This window comes from Capricornis sumatraensis, chromosome 13, assembly GCF_032405125.1.
Source record: "Capricornis sumatraensis isolate serow.1 chromosome 13, serow.2, whole genome shotgun sequence".
In the NCBI taxonomy this organism is placed as follows: Eukaryota; Metazoa; Chordata; class Mammalia; order Artiodactyla; family Bovidae; genus Capricornis; species Capricornis sumatraensis.
The window spans coordinates 3301111-3325073 of NC_091081.1; the positions used below are offsets into that span (position 1 = coordinate 3301111).

General features: G+C 39.2%; 1 protein-coding gene across 6 annotated transcripts in view; it reads left to right on the forward strand.

The window, feature by feature from the left end:
- The first annotated feature begins 767 nt into the window (after positions 1-767).
- Positions 768-23963, forward strand: part of MYO6 (myosin VI) — a 100145-nt gene continuing 76949 nt past the window's right edge. For 5 of the 6 annotated variants that reach the window (XM_068985496.1, XM_068985495.1, XM_068985498.1 and 2 more), the window contains exons 1-8: positions 768-884; positions 6857-6926; positions 10903-10976; positions 14003-14132; positions 16169-16274; positions 20421-20476; positions 23039-23136; positions 23475-23639. In XM_068985496.1, the coding sequence (XP_068841597.1) occupies positions 768-884; positions 6857-6926; positions 10903-10976; positions 14003-14132; positions 16169-16274; positions 20421-20476; positions 23039-23136; positions 23475-23639 (816 nt within the window). The remainder of the gene's footprint in view (positions 885-6856; positions 6927-10902; positions 10977-14002; positions 14133-16168; positions 16275-20420; positions 20477-23038; positions 23137-23474; positions 23640-23963) is intronic. The other variant, XM_068985500.1, reaches the window with a different exon arrangement.

The following is a 23963-nucleotide window of genomic DNA, read 5'->3' on the forward strand; positions in this document are numbered from 1 at the left end:
TATGATCACATTTGGAGAAGGAAATGGCAGTCCACTCCAGTATTCTTGCCTGGAAAATCCCATGGACAGAGAAGCCTGGTGGGCTACAGTCCATGGGGTCACAAGAGTCAGACATGACTTAGCGACTAAACCACCACCACCATGATCACACTGACTGCTTTTCGGACAGCAGATCCCATCATGTCACCATGGCCTGGAAGACATTAACCAGCAAACACTTTGCCGACTTGCCACCAGTTAGCAGCTTTTCGATTGAACCATGTACCAGACATCCTTATCCTTCATGAGGGGCTAGGCCTGATGATGAATCCACGGGGGACATCGCAGATTTGAGAGTGCCACACGGAAGGAGAGTGTGGACACAAGCGTCTTTAGGTGTCTTTAAGTAAGGAGGTGCTAGCGTAGCTGAGAGTGGGCAGGAGGTAAGCGCTGTGACCGCTGCCCTCTGGTTTGTCCTGCTGTGGCCGCTGCTCTCTGCTTTGTCCTGCTCACAGTGTAGTGAGCTCTCTGCAGTCGCTGTCGGAGGAAGGCGGTGGCAGAGTAGGTGCCTCCCTGGGTGGAGCAGCCTCTGCTGGGTCCTTCGGTGCAGTCGGTAAAGGGTGGGGCGAGGATTCCCCGTGCAGGGGTGCTCGTGTCTTTCTGTGAACTGTGATTTACTTGTTAACTGAAAGAAAGATTGTTATTTAAAAAAAAAACCAAAAAACTCCAAAGTGATTCACGTTACTTTGTTCCTTTGAAACAGGAGGTTGTGGTAGCTCCCTTCGAAAATGGAGGACGGAAGGCCCGTGTGGGCCCCGCACCCCACAGAGGGGTTTCAGATGGGCAACATCGTGGATATTGGCCCCGACAGCTTAACTATTGAGCCCCTGGGCCAAAAAGGCAAGGTAAGAAGTTTCTCAGAACGATTTCAAAATCTCACTTCTTAGGTGTCTCCCTTTTTAATGAAGTAGGTGTGTGTTTTTTTTTTTTTTTTTAGCTCAGATAAAGGGAACCAGTTTTCTGGGGAGTGAATCATAGTTTTCTACCTAGTCATTTGATTGAATTAGAGGTATAGACCTCCAGGGGGTAAATGATATCCCTTCCTAAAATCAGATAATAATTTAGTGAGCCTGTAAGTAACATATTCTTAAGAAGAAATAGCTATGTGATAAAATATAAACAGTACCATTTTTATTCCTGATGCCATATAACTGAAGTTATGAATATATATCTGTGATATATGCAACCTGTTACCAAGTAAAAATATGAAAAGTGAATGATATGAAATTTTGCTGTTTGCTTTAGCTTTTGAATAATTTAAAAAATCATTTTAAATTGAAATATAGTTGATTTACAATGTGTTAATGTCTCCTGTACAGCAAAATGATTAAGTGATACATATATATACATTCTTTTTTATATTCTTTCCCATTATGGTTTATCATAGGATATTGAACCTTGTTTATCCATTCTGTAATTATTTTTTAAAAACTTTTTATTTAGTTAGTTTACTGTGTGATTAGAATAAAAATAATTCTATTAAGGAAAGATACTGTACTTAAGTCTTAAACATAACCATCTATTATTGTTTTTTGTTGTAATGGCATTTTTAAACCCTAAAAGCATATTTCTGTTTTGTACACATGGTATCTGTCTCCTTTTAGGCTTAGACACAGACTAGACTGCATAACAAAATGAAAGTCTGGCGGAAAAGTGACCTGGAGTCTTCATTTTTCATGGAGACTGTAGGGCCTGTTTTGTGGGAGAGCTTCACTCTTCTAAGTTTAATAAATATTCCTGTTAAGTAGGACTTCTAACTTAAATTTGTTGATATCATTTCTGTTTACTTTAGACTCTGCCATTGTTCATGAATAATTTATATTCTACTGATACATGGTTAACTAATGCCATATGACTGCCATCCTTCTGGGAACCTTAGAAAAACAAGGTAGATCTCTCATGAGGTCTGTTCACAGAGAAAACTATTCTGTTACTGTAAACAACCCAGGAACCTAAATGCATAATATATAATGTGCCATGTTAGAGGAGGCCAATTAAAGATCCCCTCAGGAAAGAAAAGACAGAGTGTTTCTAGTTTTTCCTTTTATTAACAACTACCTATTTGTACTTAACAATGCGGTACATGTTCTAAAAAAGAAAGAATTTTAAAAATAAGCTCAATTATTTGTATATATTTGAAGTTGTAGGGGAGGAAAAATTTTCCTCTACCCTTTTGGATCTCCTGGCCTGAAAATTGAATTGACATAAGACAGATTCACAGTAGGAACACATATGACTTCTATCACATTTTTACATGAACGTGGCAGCCTTCACAAGAGAATGAAGAATTAAAGAAGTAACCAGACCAGGAGGCTTTTATGTCTTTCAGACAAAGAAACAATTCTTCTTTGAGAAGAATTGATAAGGCAGGGGCTTTTGGGCTAAGGGTGGTGAATTGTGGAGAAGTGGCAGGGAGGGCCAGGGTTAGTCTGACAAGACAGGGTTTTTCTGCACAGGTTTCTCTTGGCCTCCATTCCCTCCCCTGATGATAAGCATGTCTCTTTCCCCCTGGTAGAGGGAGGGACCTTTCAAGTGGGAGTTTTATCTCTTGCTTTCAGGAATAAAAAGGGTCAGAGTGCACTTGTTACAGCTGCTGTTTCTCAAGTGCTTTTAACTCAAGATTATCAGTATTCCAAAGTAGTATATTTGGGGGGAAGTGACAGAAATGTAGTGAGCCTTTCTTTGTCCTTCAGAGTCTTTTTTTTTTTTTTTTACATATTTTGTTAGCACAGTAAATAAAAACCACAAAATGAAATGAAAAGTACATTTCCTAGTTATATTCTGTTATATTAATATGTATTCTGTTGTATCCACAAGTATTCAGTTCAAGGATGGAAGAAACTTGCTTTATGGGTCTATGCTTTTTGTATTTTAAATATTTTATGTGCTTTCTGCTGTGCCTTGTTAGTATCAGTCAAGTGCACACATAGAATCCATTCAAACACAAAATTTACATTGTGGAGTCATAAAAACCATATGGATTATAGATTATTTCTATAATTGAAGTTTCTTTTCACCAGATTTTTTTGAAAGTGAACAAATTCTCAGTGATTTCTTTTAATTCCCCCTCTCCCTACTTCCTGGTCAGAGTCTTAATAAATGATAAAGTGTCATGACAACCATGTGGTTAAAAATGTCTGTAAGAGAAGCAGCCTCTTGTGTGGATGATTCATGGAGTAATGACCATCAGCATTTGAAAATTAAGAAAGTACAGAAAGCAGTCGACAAGTTAAACAGATCTGTTTGCTGATACAGTGGAAGCGTGGAAGAGGTGGTTAGCTCTCATGGGGAGCATGTTTTAGATGATAGCAGTGCCTTTTAAAGTTTTTCAGTTGTGGCACATAGTAATAAATAGGTTTTAAATCGCATTAGGTAGGTGTATTATTCACGTGTGTGTGTATGTGTACTGATAACAAATAGATATTTCATGTCAACAGCACACATGTGTATGTATTCAGATGAAACGTCTTTTTCATGTGCGATGCATTCTGATATTTTCTGATCTCTTTTATTCTGTTAAAAATGCCGTCTTGAACCTCTCGGTTGACTTCATGTTCCATATTTGCAGCTGGCTGGCCTTCAGACTAAAGCCCTGGGCACACGGCATTTAGGGCTACCTTTCCTTTTCCCAGTCTGCATTGCTAGTCTTGTATTTGTCGGCCAGCAGTCTCCCCCTCATACTCTTGCTGTACCCTGGGTCTTGTGTGTCTTTCTCTTCCTCTTGCAAACCTTCGCCCTCGGTCCTTAGGGGTCCGGGTGGTGCTGTGTGTCTCTGCTCACAGTACTCCTTTTGCCTGGAATGCCGCTCTTCAGAGCCCTGCGCTCAGCAAACACTAATCCATCTCTCAGGACTGACTGAAGTCCCCTCCTTTCTGGAATTTTCCCACAGATGCTCTGTCTCTTCCTCCTCCTCCCATGCAGTCAAGTTTACTGTTGATGACTCTTTGCTTTGAGGAGTGGTGTACATCCTTAACCTCCAAAACACTTGATTGGAGATTGGTTCACATTTCCCCCCTCCTACTCCACTGTAATCTTCTCAGGACGGGGGCGGTTTCCTTTGCCCATGTTTCCGTGGAGCTGGATGCACTGAGTTTGCTGGGTGGTAGGTGTTTACTGCAATCTCTTGAGAGGAGAAAAAGCCTCCTCCCTCTAAGAGAAAACAATCGCCTTAATGAAACAAATTTCCTCTTTCTCACTGAGTAGTGGTAAAGGGGGAAGAAGGTGGAGGCTGGTGGTCATTTGGGGGATGAAACAAGATGGAGAGAAACTAGCTTTAAGGGCTCACTACAGGCTGGATCATCAAAAAAGCAAGAGAGTTCCAGAAAAACATCTCCTTCTGCTTTATTGACTATGCCAAAGCCTTTGACTGTGTGGATCACAGTAAACTGGAAAATTCTGAAAGAGATGGGAATACCAGACCACCTGACCTGCCTCTTGAGAAACCTGTATGCAGGTCAGGAAGCAACAAGTTAGAAGTGGACATGGAACAACAGACTGGTTCCAAACAGGAAAAGGAGTACAGTCAAGGCTGTGTATTGTCACCCTGCTTATCTAACTTATATGCAGAGTACATCATGAGAAATGCTGGGCTGGAAGAAGTACAAGCTGGAATTAAGATTGCTGGAAGAAATATCAATAACCTCAGACAAGCAGATGACACCACCCTTATGGCAGAAAGTGAAGAGGAGCTAAAAAGCCTCTTGATGAAAGTGAAAGAGGAGAGTGAAAAAATTGGCTTAAAGCTCAACATTCAGAAAACTAAGACCCCGTCACTCGATGGGAAATAGATGGGGAAACAGTGGAAACAGTGTCAAACTTTATTTTGGGGGGCTCCAAAATCACTGCAGATGGTGATTGCAGCCATGAAATTAAAAATGCTTACTCCTTGGAAAGGAAGTTATGACCAGCCTGCTAAGTCACTTCAGTCGTGTCCGACTGTGCGACTCCATTGGTGGCAGCTCACCAGGCTCCTCCGTCCCTGGGATTCTCCGGGGAAGAACAGTGGAGTGGGTTGCCATTTCCTTCTCCAACCTAGATAGCATATTAAAAAGCAGAGATATTACTTTGCCAACAAAGGTCCGTCTAGTCAAGGCTGTGGTTTTTCTAGTGGTTATTGTATGGATATGAGAGTTGAACTGTGAAGAAAGCCGAGTGCTGAAGAATTGATGTTGGAGAAGACTCTTGAGAGTCCCTTGGACTGCAAGGAGGTCCAACCAGTCCATTCTAAAGGAGATCAGTCCTGGGTGTTCATTGGAAGGAATGATGCTAAAGCTGAAACTCCAATACTTTGGCCACCTCATGGGAAGAGTTGACTCATTGGAAAAGACTCTGATGCTGGGAGGGATTGGGCGCAGGAGGAGAAGGGGACGACAGAGGATGAGATGGCTGGATGGCATTACCGACTCGATAGAAGGGAGTTTGAGTGAACTCCGGGAGTTGGTGATGGACAGGGAGGCCTGGTGTGCTGCGATTCATGGGGTTGCAGAGTCGGACATGACTGAGCGACTGAACTGAACTGAACTGAACAGGCCTTTCAGCTCTGAGCTTCCCCTTCCCACTGCAGGAACGCTTTTTCCTACAGCCCTTTTTCTGACCTCTTAGAGGCTCCAAACATAACAGAGCCAACACCTGTAGTCTGGGGAGGCCTTAGCCTCGTGGCTGAGGCTGTGAAAGTGGCACGTAGCCCTGTGACGTCAGGAGCTATTTCTGAATGTGTTTTTCCTGTAGAATCATTGTTATAAATTGTGGATTGTTTTATAGCACCATTAATATACTTAATGTACATTATAGATTAGTTCTCTATTTGTGATTTATCCTTTAAACCTTCCCTCACATATAATGTTAAGAACATGTGTAGTGGGTTCCGAATAATTAACTTCTAGGGTCTTCAGGGTATAACAGTTTTCTAATTTGGATATGACTTTGAGTGGTGGTAGTACAAACAGCCTGATTTTAAGTTTACTCTGTAAACTGTAGCAGTAGCCTTGTCTTATATGCGTGTATATATATTCATATATAGAATTTATACATATTATTCTAAAATCATTGAGCAGCTTTTCCTTAGAGATTTATTTGATATGGATGGTTCGGAACTTCAGCCATAAGAGTAATTGTAGTTGTTTGAGAAATAGAAATGTATAAGCAACTATTAGAATGGCATGGAGAAAATTTAATTCTCTTTAGATGTAATTTGAGATCATTCTTTCTTTCTTACAAGATACTATCTTAATTCTAGAGTTTCTGCCATAGCATTTAAGTGATACAGTAAACCCAGACTTATTCATAGGTAACTGTAATTTTATGTACCTAATAGTTTTCAGTACTGTGTATTTTTGACACATTCCTGTATAGGACTTTGTCTCTAATATATTTTACTCAGACAGTAGCATTAATTAAATTATAGTCTGTTAGTGTATTTGATTGATTGGCTGTTACTTTTTCCTTTTTTAAAACAAAATTGCAGTATATATACACATTAAAATTTTTATTTTTTGAGAAGTTATTAAAAAACATGCCTGTGTAGTGTACTATGCAGTGTGCTAGTATTAACATATTTCTTGTTTTGTGCCACTCTGGGTGTTAGAGCACAGGATTCTTTTTATTGATTTCTATTACTGATTCCATGTTCATAGTAATAGTGGATAATATATTGGACTGAAGTTATCCTTCTTTTGTGTTAATGACTTGTTGGATCTGGTATTACATCTTAATGAAGAGCATATTATCGCTATTATTTCAGTGTATGCAGACAATTAAGCTGCTTTGTCTTTACCATTGATAAGCTTCTGGTCTAATAAGCTCTTGTTTTGGTTCTTAGACATTTTTGGCTCTCATAAATCAAGTGTTCCCTGCAGAAGAGGACAGTAAAAAAGATGTGGAAGATAACTGTAAGTATCCGTTTAAAAAGCAGTTCTCATCATAGAAAAGGGAACCATTCCTTCCAAAAATACATGAGTGATTATATTACAGGGTGCACTATCCTGGTTGAGAAGAAAGGTTTGATGTGAAGGTTTCTGTGAACGGAGGAGCCCCACAGTCATAGATGCGTTGGCCTCTCACACATGGACTTTGGTGAAGGAAGTCTCTTGAATGCCTGTTTAGTATTATCTCAATTGTGTAAATACAGGGAATGGGAATAATTTATTTACTCTGAAGCCTGAACTTAAAAATCTCATGGGCTTTTTTTTTTTTTTTTGGAAGAGTTATTTTGAACCTCATCTGGAATCAGTTTTTTTTTTTTTTTTTGGTGTATGTGGTTCAATAATTTGGAAGTTGAGTCAAAAGCAGCCATTTAATGCCTCTGTTTGAAAGAAAAAAACATTAAAAAATACTATGCAATAAATACTAATTGAAAAATTGATCTCAGAACAGTATATTAAAGTGCAGCATTAGTTTGACTTATAACTGCCGTGGAATGTTTGGTGGAAAAGCATTATATCCAGAGCAGTAGGCCATGTATATTCTTACCTTGTCCAAACGAAGCAGTAATCATGTTTCATTTTTTATGTGGCAAGATTTAAGAGCCATGTCCAGTTGTCATGGATTTCTTTAAAAGTATGTGACTTTAAAAACCATTTAAAGAAGAGAGGTAAAGAAAGGAATGTGTTTTGTCCTTGCTGGTTTTTCTGGAGTTCACATTTGAGCAGGCCTGCAGGATTCCCATCTATGATGCGGAATACAAGAGTAGCGGTGGACATCCAGTGCCCAGATTCTGACTATGCAGTTAGGAAGCTGGGTGCCTGTGGGCAGTTTCTCTCTCTCCTTTGGGCTTCTCTGTTGAATGGGACTAATAGTGGTTCTGTTTCATCCTTAGAGATGATACATATAAAATGCTTGGCACAGTGCCTGAGCTCTAACAGCCTCTCAGTAAATGGTATCTGTTGTTATTAGATGTAAGAGACTGGAGAAAAAAAATGTGGAGCTCTCCTCCATTCCAAAATTGCTAGAGAATTTGTCTGATGGGATAACGTTTTTCTAATTAGCAGTCAGAACCATAGCAACAGAAAGGAATGAGATTATTCTGTATGTAAAATGAGAGAGAAAATTCTTCTCTGTTTTAACTTGCTAGGGTATTCAGAATTGGTAGCAGTCCTTTTCATGTATCAAGACAGTGTTTTCTGGCATTCTGTGGGAAGTACCATGAAGAAAGGAGAAAGTAGTCCTCGTGGGGGTGGGGTAGTGAGGATCAGTTCAGTTCAGCTCAGTTCAGTCGCGCAGTCGTGTCCGACTCTTTGCGACCCCATGAATCGCAGCACGCCAGGGCTCCCTGTCCATCACCATCTCCCGGAGTTCACTCAGACTCACGTCCATCGAGTCCGTGATGCCATCCAGCCATCTCATCCTTGGTCATCCCCTTCTCCTCCTGCCCCCAATCCCTCCCAGCATCAGAGTCTTTTCCAGTGAGTCAATGGGGAGGTGTTGTTTGAGGGATCATCTTTGAGCTGACCGTAAAGGACAGGTAGGTTTTTGACATAGAGATGCAGAGGCATGATATTTGAGTTTGATGAGTGGTTTAGTCTGCCTGCAAGTTAGACCATATTAAAGAGAGTTATGGAAAATTACATGAAAAGGTCAGCTGAGTGCCAGTTTACTAAGGGCCTTGAATACTGGACTTGAATATGGACTTTGGTAGTTGATGGAGACCCACTGATGATTTTTGAGGAAGAAAGAGGTTTAGTCAGGGGTCTAGTGTAGTTATAAGCTTCCCTAGTGCCTTAGTCAGTAAAGATTCCGCCTGCAGTGCAGGAGATGCAGGAGACCTTGGTTTGAGCCCTGGGTTGCCAAGATCCCCTGGAGAAGGAAGTGACAACCCACTCCAGTACTCTGGCCTGGAAAATTCCATGGACAGAGGAGCCTGGGAGACTACAGTCCATGCAGTCACAGAGTCAGACTCGACTTAGCGACTAGGCCGCCACTAGTGTGATTAGATGAGAGCCATGAGCAGTCAGGGTTAGAGGGAAGAGAGACTGGGGCAGTAGACAGGTGGGAGGCTCCTGTGATTACAGAAGTGGCGCTGAGACCTGCACTGGGCTTGGGACTGTGGAATTGGAAAGAAAGAGCCATTTCAGAGGCCCAGACTGTGTTAATTGTGAGTGCCTTCCATGAGGCGAGTGCTGTGCTGCACTTTATTAGATGTGTAAGGACTTTTCCAGTGGTCATGTATGGATGTGAGAGTTGGACTGTGAAGAAGGCTGAGCGCTGAAGAATTGATGCGTTTGAACTGTGGTGTTGGAGAGGACTCTTGAGAGTCCCTTGGACTGCAAGGAGATCCAACCAGTCCATTCTGAAGGAGATCAGCCCTGGGATTTCTTTGGAAGGAATGAGGCTAAAGCTGAAACTCCGGTACTTTGGCCACCTCATGTGAAGAATTGACTCATTGGAAAAGACTCTGATGCTGGGAGGGATTGGGGGCGGGAGGAGAAGGGGACAACAGAGGATGAGATGGCTGGATGGCATCACTGACTCGATGGACATGAGTCTGGGTGAACTCCGGGAGATGGTGATGGACAGAGAGGCCTGGTGTGCTGCGATTCATGGGGTCGCAAAGAGTCGGACACGACTGAGCGACTGAACTGAGCTGAAGGACTTGGAAGTGAGTTCAGAGCAAGGAAGGGGAGAGGAGGGTCCTCGTACCCACTCGCCTTGCAGAACAGATGAGTGGGGAGTGGTGGTGCAGATGATGGAAACGGAGTGAGTGGGGTAAGAGTGGGCCTGTCTGCCTGAGCGTGTGGTGGAAACGTGAAAATGGAGCTCAGCCAGCTGTGGGCTGGGGCTGTAAATCAGGCCGGGAGAATCGAGTGTGTCAGAGTGTTAGTGGAACAGACGTCAGAAAACCAGGATTTCTACCTCGATGCTGCTGTTCTAGTTTAAGACACACATGATTTCTCCAGGATTCTTACTTTGTCATATCAGTTGTGAAGCACTGACTGAATGACCTGTTCCCTTCACATTCTGAAATTTCATCTTTTTTATTTTCTGTAAAATTCTGAGCATCATATTGGATTAGTGTCATCCACTAATCTTTGTTGTGTCAGAAATGTGTAAACTCAGCACTGTCTGTGACTTCCCTGGTGGTCCATGGCTGAGGGTCACTTCCCAGTGCAGGAAGCCGGGGCCCTACCCCTGGTCAGGGAACGAGATCCAGCAGGCCACACCCGAGAGCTGGTGCCGCCCTGTAAACAAACAGTAAATATTGTTAAGAGTCAGCACTGTCTGAAGTAGTGCTGTCTTTCCACTTGAATGGTGCCTGCCATTTTAGCCAAACTTCATTACTGCGTGTGTGTGCTTAGTCGCTCAGTCATGCCCGACTCTGCAACCCTGTGGACTGTAGCCTGCCAGGCTCCTCTGTCCATGGGAGTTCTCCAGGCAAGAAAACTGGACTGGCTTGCCGCAGGTTCCTTATCGACTGAGCCACCAGGAACGCCCAAGATTACTGGAGTGGGTAGCCTATCCCTTCTCCAGGGGATCTTCCCGACCCAGGGATCGAACCACGGTCTCCTGCATTGCAGGCGGATTCTTTGCTAGCTGAGCAACCAGCGAAGCCCTCCTCACTGTGTATTCACATGATACTCACTGGAGACACTCCTCTAGCTGAAAGTTTGTTCAAAAATATAAGATTTTAAAATTAAAAAAAAAAAAGTCAACTTTAAAAAAAATAAAAAAAAAATCATTATAACATGTATGTAAGCTAGATATATTTTAAATCAGCTTCTGGAGTTTACAGGTACCAGGGAAAAGATGGAATTAAACTTAACCTAACAGGTGAATTTTAGCTTGGGTCCGAGTGATTCAGATTAAGATGGCATTGTTTTATTTTGCTTTTTTCCTTCAGATATCTAATGATTTACAAAATTTCCATCTCAGGTTCATTAATGTATTTAAATGAAGCCACACTACTCCATAACATCAAAGTTCGATACAGTAAAGACAGAATTTATGTAAGTATTTTACCTGTGGTTTAAGTTTTGTGGGGGTTATTATTTTACATGCTGCTGTTTGATTTTATTGAGCTTGAAATTTTCTTACCAGGAGATCACACTTGACCTGAGCCTGTTGAATGGAGCCCGAGCTCCATGAGGATGACAATTTTTTCATAATCTACTGCTCTTAATTCCAGAGCTTAGACCAGGCGTGGTAGACGGTACTTAAGAAGTATTTGTGGAATGAAATAATGAATTCAGGGCATCATCTAATATTTTTCAGCCTTAAATCTATCCAATTTGGTTATTTAAAAAAGCATTAATTATTTTGAACTTTGATTTTTAAATTTTTGGCATATATCTATAGATGTGTTTAATTAATGCACTTTCCACATTGTTCTGCAAAACATTTAAGTGAGACTTAAGGCATACACAATGAGATTAAAAACTTGGATGACAGAAAATGTAAATTAGAATAGAAGGCAGTATGTGAGGAAATTTCAGGAACACGGAAATGCTGACCATGAGCCTGAATAGTTGCAATATTTGATTCCAGAGAGAGAACTTTCCGTAAAAGCCCAGATATTTAAAAATGAAAGACAGTGCTTCTAGTGTATTAAATAGAGTTTGCACCAAAGCATTCAGATGAATGCTTAAATGGTATGTTTTAATGATCATGATTCACTGGGCATGTATGAGGTTTTATTCTAGTTATAGGTTCCTTTGTTGGCTGGAGATAAATTACCCTGCTGTAGTTCTCCTGTTATAAAGATGGGACTCTTCATTATTTTTGAAAGAAGAAAACACATGGCTTCTTTGACACTTCCTAGATCAAATGACGTTCTTAATTTTTTATATCACTATCAGTTTGCCTAATTGTACTTACTTAATTCTGACTAAATTACCTTTAGTCTTTGCCATCTGTCCAAGCAGTGACAGCTGGGAAATAGAACTAATCTAGTTAGTCTTTTCCAAAAGAATTTATCTTCACTTATACATAGTATTAAGTCTTTCCTTTTCTCTTTGTTTTTGTTTTTTTTTCCCCCAAATTCAACTAAATAGTATATCTAGGTTAATATAGATATGGCTATTCTTACTTAGAAATATATTTGGAAGCAAAATTCATTTAATCAGCAGACTAATGTTGAGTATCTAATGTGTGCTAAATGTTTTAGGTACTAAAATAATAGTTTTTAAAGTTTGTTTGTTAAAGCAGTTTAACTTGTAATAGGTCAGTAAAAGCTGATATAAATGTAATCATCTTTCAGGTAGAACTGCCCACTATTTTTTCTTTACATGTCTACATGGTGGTAGTGAATCAGTTTTACTTACCTGAGCAAATTTTAATTGTTTTAATATCTTTTTCTTGAAGTTTACACATTTTAAACTACCTTTACAGAATCATCTTACTCAACAAAACACTGAGATAGTTGGTTTTTATTTGGGATGATTATACATAAATTTCTCACCCTGGAATTTCCACTGCCATTAATGTTTCCTATGCAGTGGTGATGTTCTACTTGCTGACTGTGGCCACTGATAACTGAAGGTTTACATGCAGAATTCACTGTACTTTCATAAGAAGATTAGCACTACATTTGATCAACAAGTGTCTGCTGAATCACGTACTTGATAGAAATAATTACTTATTTGTGAAATTTTAAGTTTTTGTTCCTCATGTGTGAGTCTGCATCACTCTGGAGAATTTTAAGATTATTTCTATTTGTTCTGGCCTTCTTTTCCTAAGATGTGTATGCAGTTGGGTGTACAACCTCTGTTAGACAGTGGCTGTTTAGCATCATCCTCTTGTTTGGAAAACCAGTGTTTTCAAAGTTAATGAAAGCCGTTAACTGGTAGGTTTTTGCCTAGCCAGTTATGCCTTTTGGTTATAAAACCATTAAATACCAGCAACACACAAACAAAATGATTATTACTGTAACATATGTAAGAGAGTGAAGCAGTTCAGAATAGTTTGAGTTGGATATTTTTATACTTCTCATTGACCAGAATTGCCACCATTCTCCCATAGACATTTAACATTTTCCTTGGTTACTAAAGTCTCTATTACTTTCCTTTTGTTTTCCATGGAAAGATTATTAACTGGAATTTACTTTTCACCCCACCCCAGGAAACAGGTTTGAGAGCATTCACTGAATTTTAGATTAGCAGGCTGAGAGTTTGGGGTTTCCACATCATTTCCCTTCCAGAAGAAGGGAAGCAGAAGAGAAAAAAATATGGTCCTCTATGCCCTAGTTTGGTCTGCAAACCACAACCAATTGCTAAACCACAACTCTCTTTCTACCCACAAAGAATTTTATAAATCCTACTGGTGGCATTTTTTTTTTCGGTCTTTTGAAGCCACGATGAAATTTCAAATTTGAAAGCAAGCTTCATTGCTCATCAAACATTTAGCCCTTCAGTATTCTAGGCAGTAGTTAGCATATGGTGTTTTGCAAAAGTCTGGGACCAGTGGTCACTGCAGAGCCAAATCAGTCCTAGGTTTTCAGTGATGGGCACAGGCCTCAAGGGTTCCATGAGCTATGCTACACTCTTTAGTAGCTGTGTTACACTCTTCAGTGAAGAAAGTAGTCTAGACAAGGGATACAAACAAGCAACATGCAGGCTGTAGGGATAGAGCAGATGTTGTAAGTGGAGTCAGCAGAAGATGTCTGAGACGGAGGAGCAGGGGCTCAGCTCTGCCCATGCGGATCTGGTGGTGGTGTCTTGAACCTGGGAGGGCGGGTGGAAGGGAGTGTGTTTCCTTTGATGCAAAGGAAGGTCAAGAGACGTGATTTTGATTTTGGATGTGGCGAGTTTTAGATGCCTATGGGATAAGAAGATGTAAATATTTATTAAGTGTTGAAGAAATAGGAGTCCAACAGAGATCAGGAATGTTTAGGGCCAGAAATGCAAATTTGGTATTTCTAGTTACAGAGAGAATTGGGGGTGTCTACTTGCTGTATGTTCTTTCATTTATGAGCTTTGTTTGATTTTAAATGAAAATAATAATTGGAAAATTTAATGTTTACGCTTTTCCCATTTAGACCTATGTGGCCAACATTCTGATTGCAGTGAACCCATACTTTGACATACCTAAAATCTATTCTTCAGATACAATAAAGTCATACCAAGGAAAATCTCTTGGGACGATGCCACCCCATGTGTTTGCAATTGGTAAGTAATTTCGTTATATCTTAATTTTTATTTCAGTTGTACACACTCATTCAGTTTTTCTTTTGGATTAGTAAAAGATACCATGAATCGACTGTATGAAGGCCTGTGTACGCCTGACTGTGTCACTGTGTTAGGAGCATGTCGCTCACACAGGCTGGGGAGGAATACTTTGGCTGCCGACTCATGGGGTGGTTGTACCTCATTACCTTTGTTAAATGCCTGTGTTCTCTTAAGTGTGTCTATCCAGTTGAAAGTAGGTCATAATAAAATGTGACCTAATGTTTTTATTTGACTCCATCTTTAAAGTGTCTTCCTTCTACAACTAAGAAGGAGGCCCAGACCATTCGCTCTTACCCTTACTTGTGAGTGTTTACCTCAGCTAGAAGGGGCATGTGAGAACAAACGCCTTCCATGCTTTATCCCTCATCAGGGCATCTTAAATTGTAAAGGATGGGACAGTGACACATGTTTCATATCTCTGGAGAATCTGCATGGAATGGCAGCAGCGTCGGTCTTCGCCTTTCTTGGGCACTGTCTCTCATCTGCACTTTAGCTCTGAAAAGCAGAGACAGAGTTGCTTGAGAGGTATCCCCCGTAGCTGGTGGCTACAAGTACAGAGATGCTACCTAAGCCTTGGAGTTCAGACATAACCATCAGTTAAATTGTGACACGTTTTGGTTCAGGTGTTTAGCACAGTTAGTTTCTCTTTGTACCTGTGTTTTGGCTTGACTGGGCTTCACCTCCAGATCTGACTGCACATGTTCTGGGTGCTGCTAGGCAGAGTGAGTATGGGGCTTCCCTGGTGGCTCAGAGGTTAAAGCGTCTGCCTCCAATGTGGGAGACTTGGGTTTGATCCCTGGGTCGGGAAGATCCCCTGGAGAAGGAAATGGCAACCCACTCCAGTATTCTTGCCTGGAGAATCCCATGGACGGAGGAGCCTAGTAGTCCACGGGGTCGCAAAGAGTCGGACACGACTGAGCGACTTCACTCACTCACTCAGTCCAGTGCAGCTGGCTCTTTGATGCTCTGATGGGCATCTGCATGCGTTCTATCAGCTGGCGAAATGGTGAGCAAGTTCATCACTACAGAGTTACATGTTTAAAATGTAGTTGCTTACTACTAAAAAAGCGTTTTCGACAGTTCCACGGAATTGGGTGAAACAGATTGCTGATGAATTGGTCAAAGAGGTGTGAACACTCTTGCATGAGTTTGCCCTGGGTCCTTAGAGAAAAAGCCATCTGTAGAGCCTTCTTCACTGGTATGGGTAGCACCTGCCTGGGGTGAGAAATAGCTGCCATATAGGGCTCAACTTGTCAGGACCTCATTTTTAATTAAATTTACTTTAATTTAGTCCACTTTAACAGAATCAAATTGTGGTCATCTTGTCTGCAAAGTCCAAAAGATATAGCTTAAATTGTTGGAGGATAATGAAGATAGTTAAAAATTGTATATATAAATAATGGCATATCTAAACAATTGAAAGCAGTTAATTTTGCCTGTTTTTGAAATGTTGGTAAATTCTGCAAGATGTCTATGTTTAATGGTAGAATTACAGGAGGGAAAAAAAAAACACCACAGATCTGTTGTGCAGTTGTGTTTTCTTTTTTTCTCCAGCAGAAATTTTGGCTGCCAGATTTCTTAATTGGTAGCTTGTTACTTTTTGTTTAATTCCCTGGGGATGTCATTAGTTATGTATGGTGAGCATTTTTCATCTCTTGGAAAATATGTTCTGGTATTAGGAAAAACTGAGCCGCTGCTCATAATATGGAGACATTCTAGTGCAAATATAAGAGTTGTTTATTTGGACTTCATATCACTTAGCTGTCAGGATAATTATAGAGAACATTTAAAGTATATACTTGTAGAGATGTTTTGAATACTTTTAAATGATTTTATTTAAAAATTTTGGTAACTGTAAACACACATTTATAATTTCTTTCAGCACAAGTGCTTTTTGTTAGTAAATGGACTTTCTGTCATTTGGAAATTTTTATACTTTGTTCATCACTAACAGTGTGGTATTATTTTGACTCCAGCTGATAAGGCTTTTCGAGACATGAAGGTGCTCAAGATGAGTCAGTCCATCATTGTATCTGGAGAATCAGGAGCTGGCAAAACAGAAAATACAAAATTTGTTCTAAGGTGAGGAATATTTAGCTGACCTAAAATGTTTTGAACAAGTTATTTTTAGTTGTGGTAAAAAAAATATGCAACATAAAATTTACCATTTTAACTGTTTCTAAGTGTACAATTCAGTCGTGCTAAGTATATTCACATTGTTGTTCAGCCAATCTCCAGAACTTTTCATCTTGCAAAACTAAAATCCTATACCCTTTAAACAACTCTGTGTTCCCCCCTGACCAACCCAAATGCCAGGCAACTACTGTTCTTACTTCCTGCCTTTTTGATTTTGACTACTCTGGACACCTCATATAGGTGAAATGTACAACTTTTTGTTTTTCTGTGACTGGTTTTCCCCCAGTAGCACGGTGTCCTCAAAGTTCATCCATGTTGAGGCATGTGTTAGCATTTTCCTCATTTTTAAGAAGTACTATTCTGTCATGTTGATATATCACATCTTGTTTATCCATTCACTCATCAGCGGGCACTGGAGTTGCTTCCATCTCTTGACTCTTGTGAATAGTGTTGCCTTGAATATGATATGAACAAAGAGTTAACAAAGATCTCCTTGAGATTTGACCAGATTAACCTTGCGTATTTTGCATGCTTTATGACACAGTTTGAAATGGTGGGCTCTGTTTCTGTTATAAAAACAGGCACCTTATGTGGAAGCTAAGCTGGAAATTTTTGAAATCTAGCTCTGATATGTTATTCTCAGGAGGATTCTAGAGGAGACCAGTGCTGGTTAGGCAAAGGGAAATCTCCAACCATTCCTTCAAAATCCAACCATTGCATTCTGTTTTCAATATTCCTGCTATTAGAGTGGTCAGAATAATTTTTTAGCTTAAGTTTATGATGACTGATCTTCTTGTTTCTACCTCCCCATAACCTTCCTCCCAGCGTCAAAGATAAATATTTCTATGTATAATGTATATCATATTTCAGAGACAATAGTTGGTTAAGATCAGAATGTTCCCAAAAAGTTCTAAAAAAATAATGCTGATTTAGATGTCAAAGACTTTAAATACAAATCTGTAATATTTAAATGAGCCATTCCAGTACATGATTCAGGTTTCAATGTTAGATGTGTTAAATAATATTAAAATTAGAAATATAGGCTGCCAGTTCAAGATGGCAATATAGAAGGACATACACTCATCTCCTCCTGCAAGGGCACCAAACTTGCAACTAGCTGTTGAAAAACCATCGACAGGCAGAAGGACACTGGAACCCACCCAAAGAGACGCCCTATGTCCAAAGACAAAGAAGAAGCCACAGTGAGATGGTGGGAGGAGCACAATTGCAAGAAAATCCCATTCCTGCCAGGTGGGTGACCCACAGACTGGAGAAAAATAATACTGAAGAAGTTCTCCCACTGTTGTGAAAGTTCTCAACCCCATGTCAGGCTACCCAGGCTGGGGACCTGACAAAGAGACTGGGACTCCCCAGGGAATCTGACCTTGAAGGCCAGCGGGATTTGATTATAGGACTTCCATGGGACTGCAGCAGACAGAGACTTCAGTCTTTGAGGGCACAAAGTCTTGCGTGCACCAAGACCCAGAGGTAAGGAGCAGTGACCCCAGGGGAGATTGAACCAAAACTACCTGCTAGTGTTAGAGGGTCTCCTGTGGAGGTGTCAGTCGGCAGGGGCTCATCACAGAATCAGGAGCATTGACAACCGCAGTCCTGGAAGGTCCCCCATAGCATAAGCCCTCTTAGAGGTTACCATTAACCCTGCTCTAAAGTCCATAGACCTCAGGGCTGGGTCTCCTTAGGCTGTCAGGGAGGGAGTGTAACTCCATCCATCAGCAGATAATTGGATTAAAGCTTTACTGAGTAAAGAGAAGGCACTCAGTCGTGTCTGACTCTTTGCGACCCCATGGATAGTAGCCTACCAGGCTCTGCCGTCCATGGGATTTTCCAGGCAAGAATACTGGAGTGGGCTACCATTTCCTTCTCCAGGGGATTGTTCCAACCCAGGGATTGAACTTGGGTCTCCTGCATTGCAGGCAGACGCTTTACCGTCTGAGCTACCAGGGAAGTAGTTTACTGAGTAAGGCCCTGCCCATCAGAGCAAGACCCAACTTTTCCCCTCACCATTCCCTCCAATCAGGAGGCTTACACAAGCCTCTTAGCTTCCTCCATCAGAGGGAGACAGAAGAAGCAAGAAGAACCACAGTCACACAGCAGCTAAAACAAAGACCACATTACAGGATGAAAAAGCAGAAAGTTGTGTTCCAGATGAAGGGACAGGATAAAACCCCAGAAAAACAACTAAATGAAGTGGAGATAGGCAACCTTCCAGAAAAAGAATTCGGAATAATGATAGTGAAGATGATCCAGGATCTTGGGAAAACAGTGGAGAAGATGCAAGAAATGGTTACCAAAGACCTAGAAGAACAAACAAACAGATAAATAATACACTAGAAGGAGTCAGTAACAGAACAGCTGAGGCAGAAGAATGGATAAATGACCTGGAAGACAGAATGATGGAAGTCACTGCCAGAAAACAGAAGATAGAAAAAAGAATGAAAAGAAGTAAAGAGAGCCTAAGAGACCTCTGGGGCAACCTTAAAGACAACAACATTCACATTATAGGGGTCCCGGAAGGAGAAGAGAGAAAGGACCTGAAAAAATATTTGAAGACATAATAGCTGAAAATTTCCCCAACATGGGAAAGGAAATAGTCAACCAAGTCGAGGAACCCAAAGAGAGTCCCAGGTAGGATAAACACATAGTAATCAAACTGACAAAACTTAAAGACAAAATATTAAAAGCACCAAGGGAAAAATAGCAAATAGCATACAAGGGAACTCCCATCAGGCTATCAGGTGATTTCTCAACAGAAACTCTACAAACCAGAAAGGAATGGCATGATACATTTAACATGATGAAGGGAAGATCCTACAACCAAGAATACTCTACCCAGAAAGACTCTCCTTCAGATTTGATGGAGAAATCAAAAGCTTTCCAGACAAGCAAAAGTTAAGAGAATTCAGCACCACCAAACGAGCTTTACCACAAAGCTAAAGGAACTTCTCTAGGCAGGAAACAAGCAAGGAAAAGACCTAGAGAAAATAAACCACAAACACTTAAAGAAACGGTAATAGGATCATAGGTACTGATAATTACCTTAAATGTAAATAGATTAAATGCACCACCCGAAAGACATAGACTGGCTGGGCAGATGAAAGCATGTGCATGTATACACTTCCACTTACAGCATCATTTTGCTTGACTCCCCCAAATTGTATATAATTATTTTATAATGTTAGGTTAATCATGTTCCCATTATGACTTGCAATTATAATTATTTTTTATTTTTTGTCTGGCTATTGATTGTGAAAACTGATAAACATCTTTTATTGTTGTGATTATGCAACTATTACTCACTCAGTACTATTTGTATTATGATTGGTCAACAGAAAAATAATAGAACCCTATATCACCAGAACTATGATTTCATAGAAAAACCTGTAATCACTTTTTAAAATCCAGATACATAGCAGAATTATCTTGGAATTTTTTGAAAAATACAAATGCCTAGATATCGCCTCTTTTTTCTCCAGAGCCCCAGATATGTTCCTAATAAGCAGCCATGTTTAAAAACAACTGTATTATATGATGATATATTATTTTTATCTAGTTTGTTTCGCTTTTTCCATTTCATGTTCAGTGCTCCCATTTCATTTAGTTTATGTTTTCCAGTTTTTCCACCTCTTCTTGTTTTTCTTTTGATGTTCTTTCTCAAGTCTTTAGCAAGTGTAGTAAAAAAGCTTTTATATAAATCTATATATAAATAATATATATATTTCAGAAAACTTATGAATTTTTGCCTAAAAAATTTATGACAGTTTGATCCCTTGTTTGACAATATGACTAGAATGCTAGATTTCTAATTAAAAAAACAGATATGCAGCAAGCAACAAAGATTGACTTTATAGCAAAGGGAACTCTAGTCAGTATCTTGTAATAACCTATAATGGAAAATAATTTCAAAAATAATATGTGTATATGTATAACTGAATCACCTTGCTATGCACTGGAATCATTGTAAATCAATTGTACTTCAATAAAATATATAAAGAAAAAAATTGTTTTAAGCAATATAGTACATGCAATATCACTGTCATCTAACTTTTTTTTTTTATCCTGAATTTTAAACAGATATCTGACTGAATCCTATGGAACTGGTCAAGATATTGATGATAGAATTGTTGAAGGTGATAGAACTTTTTAAATTCTTATTTTTTATTGTTATGTACTGAAATTAAGAAGAATCCTCTAAGTGGTCTGGAATGTTCTCACAGAGATCCAGAAGACTCCAATCTCTTAACAAATCTTTGCTCCATTTTTATCTTGTCATTTATTTAATGTCGTTTTCCCCCTGACCCCATGTACACACTAAGAGGGCGAAGATTTTATAGACTCAGAATCCCTGGAATAGCACCTGATACACGGCATGTGCACCGTCTTTTATGGAGCTGTGAATGAGTGAAAGGAATACATGAAGGCTTCTGGCCTCCTGTGTGTTTTGTTGACCTTGTTTTAGTAAAGGAGAAAAGGAGAGGGTTACTTGGAATTGAGGTGCTGGGGGAAATCATTTTAACAAAAGAGTTCACTTGGAGGGCAAGAGTCTGTATATTGATTCCTTAAGCAGTCAGTGTCTGTACACCCCTTAGACAGTCTTCCCGTACCGTTTGGACACTGCTGGTCCAGGCAGGTCTGCAGTAGCCTGCGGCAGCACGGGATGCTCTCTGGTCTCCCCTCCTGTAATCTGTTCTCTGTGTGGAAGCTGGGATGATCTGTTCTGCTCTAAGCTCTTTATTGGCTTCATATGTCTCTCAGGGTTAAACCTGCCTTGCTCTTTGTGGCCAGGTACCTGCCTCTTCTGGTCTGATTGAGTCATTTTTCCTGTGAATCCTCATGCTTTAGTCACATTGGCCTTCTTGTAGTTCTTTGAGGTGTTTCAGGCCTCCTTGACACGTCCCTCACCACTTCCTCACTTTTTCCTACCAGACACTCGGTATTTAATGATAATGATGGTATTGACATGTGTGGGATGCATTAGGTGTTATCTGATTTGCTTAAAATGGGTTACCTAACTTACATCTTCACAGAATACGAGGTAGGTAATGTTTTATCCCTGCTCCACAGGTGAGAAACTAAGGTAAAAAGAGTCTAAGTGACTTTCTGAAGAGTAAATAGCTCATCACTTGTGGAGAAGGGACATGAAGACAGACATCTTAATTGCATAATCTACTAAGTGCTCTTTTTAATACTCCTGACATTAAAAAAAAAAATTTCAGTTGAACAAAGATTTGTCAGGAGCCTTCATGCATTTTGCTAGATCATGGCAGGCAAAAGTTACATATACTTTTCCACAATTATGTAAAATATCCATGTACATGAATATAAATTCTACTCTAATAAACATTTTAAAGTTTACATAATAAGATTTTTCATATTTCTTGATATAAATAATTTTCTAATTTTATGTACAGTTCTCACTGAGGTATGGTGACACACGAAAGTATAATCACAGTAAAGTGCCTTGAGTGAGAGAGAATTGTCATTTAAAATTGAATGAGTAAATAAAAACAAATTAGGGATTAATTTAATGAAATACTAATTAATATTCTCACTTGATGATGTGAGGCACAGATTCACTTGTGAATTGGATATAAGCCTAGTTTTTGTCATGAGAACACTCTGTGTGCTGTGTGACAGGCTGTAGTTGAGGACCAATAGAAAGGGTTATTGCACATTTTTCTCCAGCCCCTTATGGAGGATAGTGTGTGTTAACTGGCAGGACCCTAGAAATCTTGAGGTGACGTATACATGCTAACATTTCTTTCAGTTTTAGTACTTTCTTACTTATTTTAGCAAGTGAAGCAACCTGGGAGTGATCTTTAAATGGATTTGGAGACTAGTTAAGCTTTCTACTGTGGACAGACAAAGAGAAATGGACTTTAGACTATTTTATAAGAAATATTCCAGCAGTAAACAAATGAAGCAGTTTATGAGATTGTTGAAGGAATGTGTGAGTAAGAGTGACACTAATCTGGTATAATTATAGTTGAGACTACGGTGAGTACAAGAGTGGACTCTAGTAACTCTTTCAGTAATGTAGTGTGTGTGTGTGTGTGTGTGTGTGTGTGTGTGTGTGAGAGAGAGAGAGAGAGAGAGAGAGAGAGAGAGAGAGAGAGGCATTATAAAACAAAGACAATTAAAATTTGGTTCATTGGGATTTCAAAAATTCTTCTGAGCACCTTTTGTAGGCAATTCTATAAACTGAATTTGTTAGGTTTTGTTGGACGTGCATGTAAAAATGTTAAATCTGGAGGTTATGTTAATATATATATTTAAAAGTAGGTTAACTAATAACATTTTGCCTGTATTTTATCATAGGTTTGCTGTTTTCTGCTTGTGTAGGGCTGATGTGGAAACTATAAAAATATTTAGAGAGTAATTTTTAAAGTTCAGTTATAAATTTTGTAATCTAATGACTTTTGAAAATTTCATCTTTGCCATAATACTTACATTTTCTTTTGATAAATTTTAAATAAATTTTTCATCTCTTGTACTTTAATAGGGCCTGACATAAGGGGAGTCAAAAAATATTTGTGGGATTTGACATTACAAGTGAATTCATTCATGTTAGTTTTTTGAGAATATTTTTCTAGTTATATGTATTTATTAATAAATGGAAACAGTATGTATATTGCTTTGTAATTTTCCTTCATGTTAATTTTTATGGCATATTTTCATTTCTTTTTTAATAGCTAATCCACTCTTAGAAGCTTTTGGAAATGCAAAGACTGTTCGCAACAATAATAGTAGTCGATTTGGGAAATTTGTAGAAATACATTTCAATGAAAAGGTAAGTGAGAGTGAGTTTTGGGTTAATATATTTGGGAAGTGTTTTTAGAAAAAGCAGAAGGTCTTGATAGAATTGGTAGTGTACTTGAACTCATGGCAAATATATTAAAATTTTTCTCTTACTGTTAGATATTTGGGAGAATATATATGTTCACTGTGATCTCTGTAAATTCTAAAGCTTGTGTTTATTAATAGTTATCTGTTTTTCCCCTTTATTTGATAAATATTGCAACCTCTTTGATAGACAAATGGTTATTAGGAAAGATAGTTTAACATTGGTAGGTTATACTTTAAGACTTCAGATGCAAAACCGTAATTTCTCTCTGTTTTGTTTTCTAGAGTTCAGTTGTTGGAGGATTTGTTTCACATTATCTTCTAGAGAAATCTAGGATCTGTGTTCAAGGCAAAGAGGAAAGGAATTATCATATCTTTTATAGGTTGTGTGCTGGTGCTTCTGAAGATATTAGGGAAAGACTTCATTTGAGCTCTCCAGATAATTTTCGGGTAGGTTGGATGAAAAGAAATTTCATACAGTTTTTGCAAATTGAATTGTCTTTTATTCTAAAACTTATTTCAGTGGATTTTGATGTCTAGTTGCATATAACTTACCTTAAGTTCAGTATATTGGGATAGAATGACTTCTGTAATAAGTGGATCTGCATGGAGGTTTATTGCTCAGTTTATAACACTATATGAGAAGATACATAATGGAATAGGTAGAAGGAAAGATGCTAAACCAATTATAGCAATTGGTTATCAAGTTATCTTCAGTAAGTAGTTTATAATAGTTCTGTAATGCTAGCTTTACAGTTACCTTTGACTTACTTA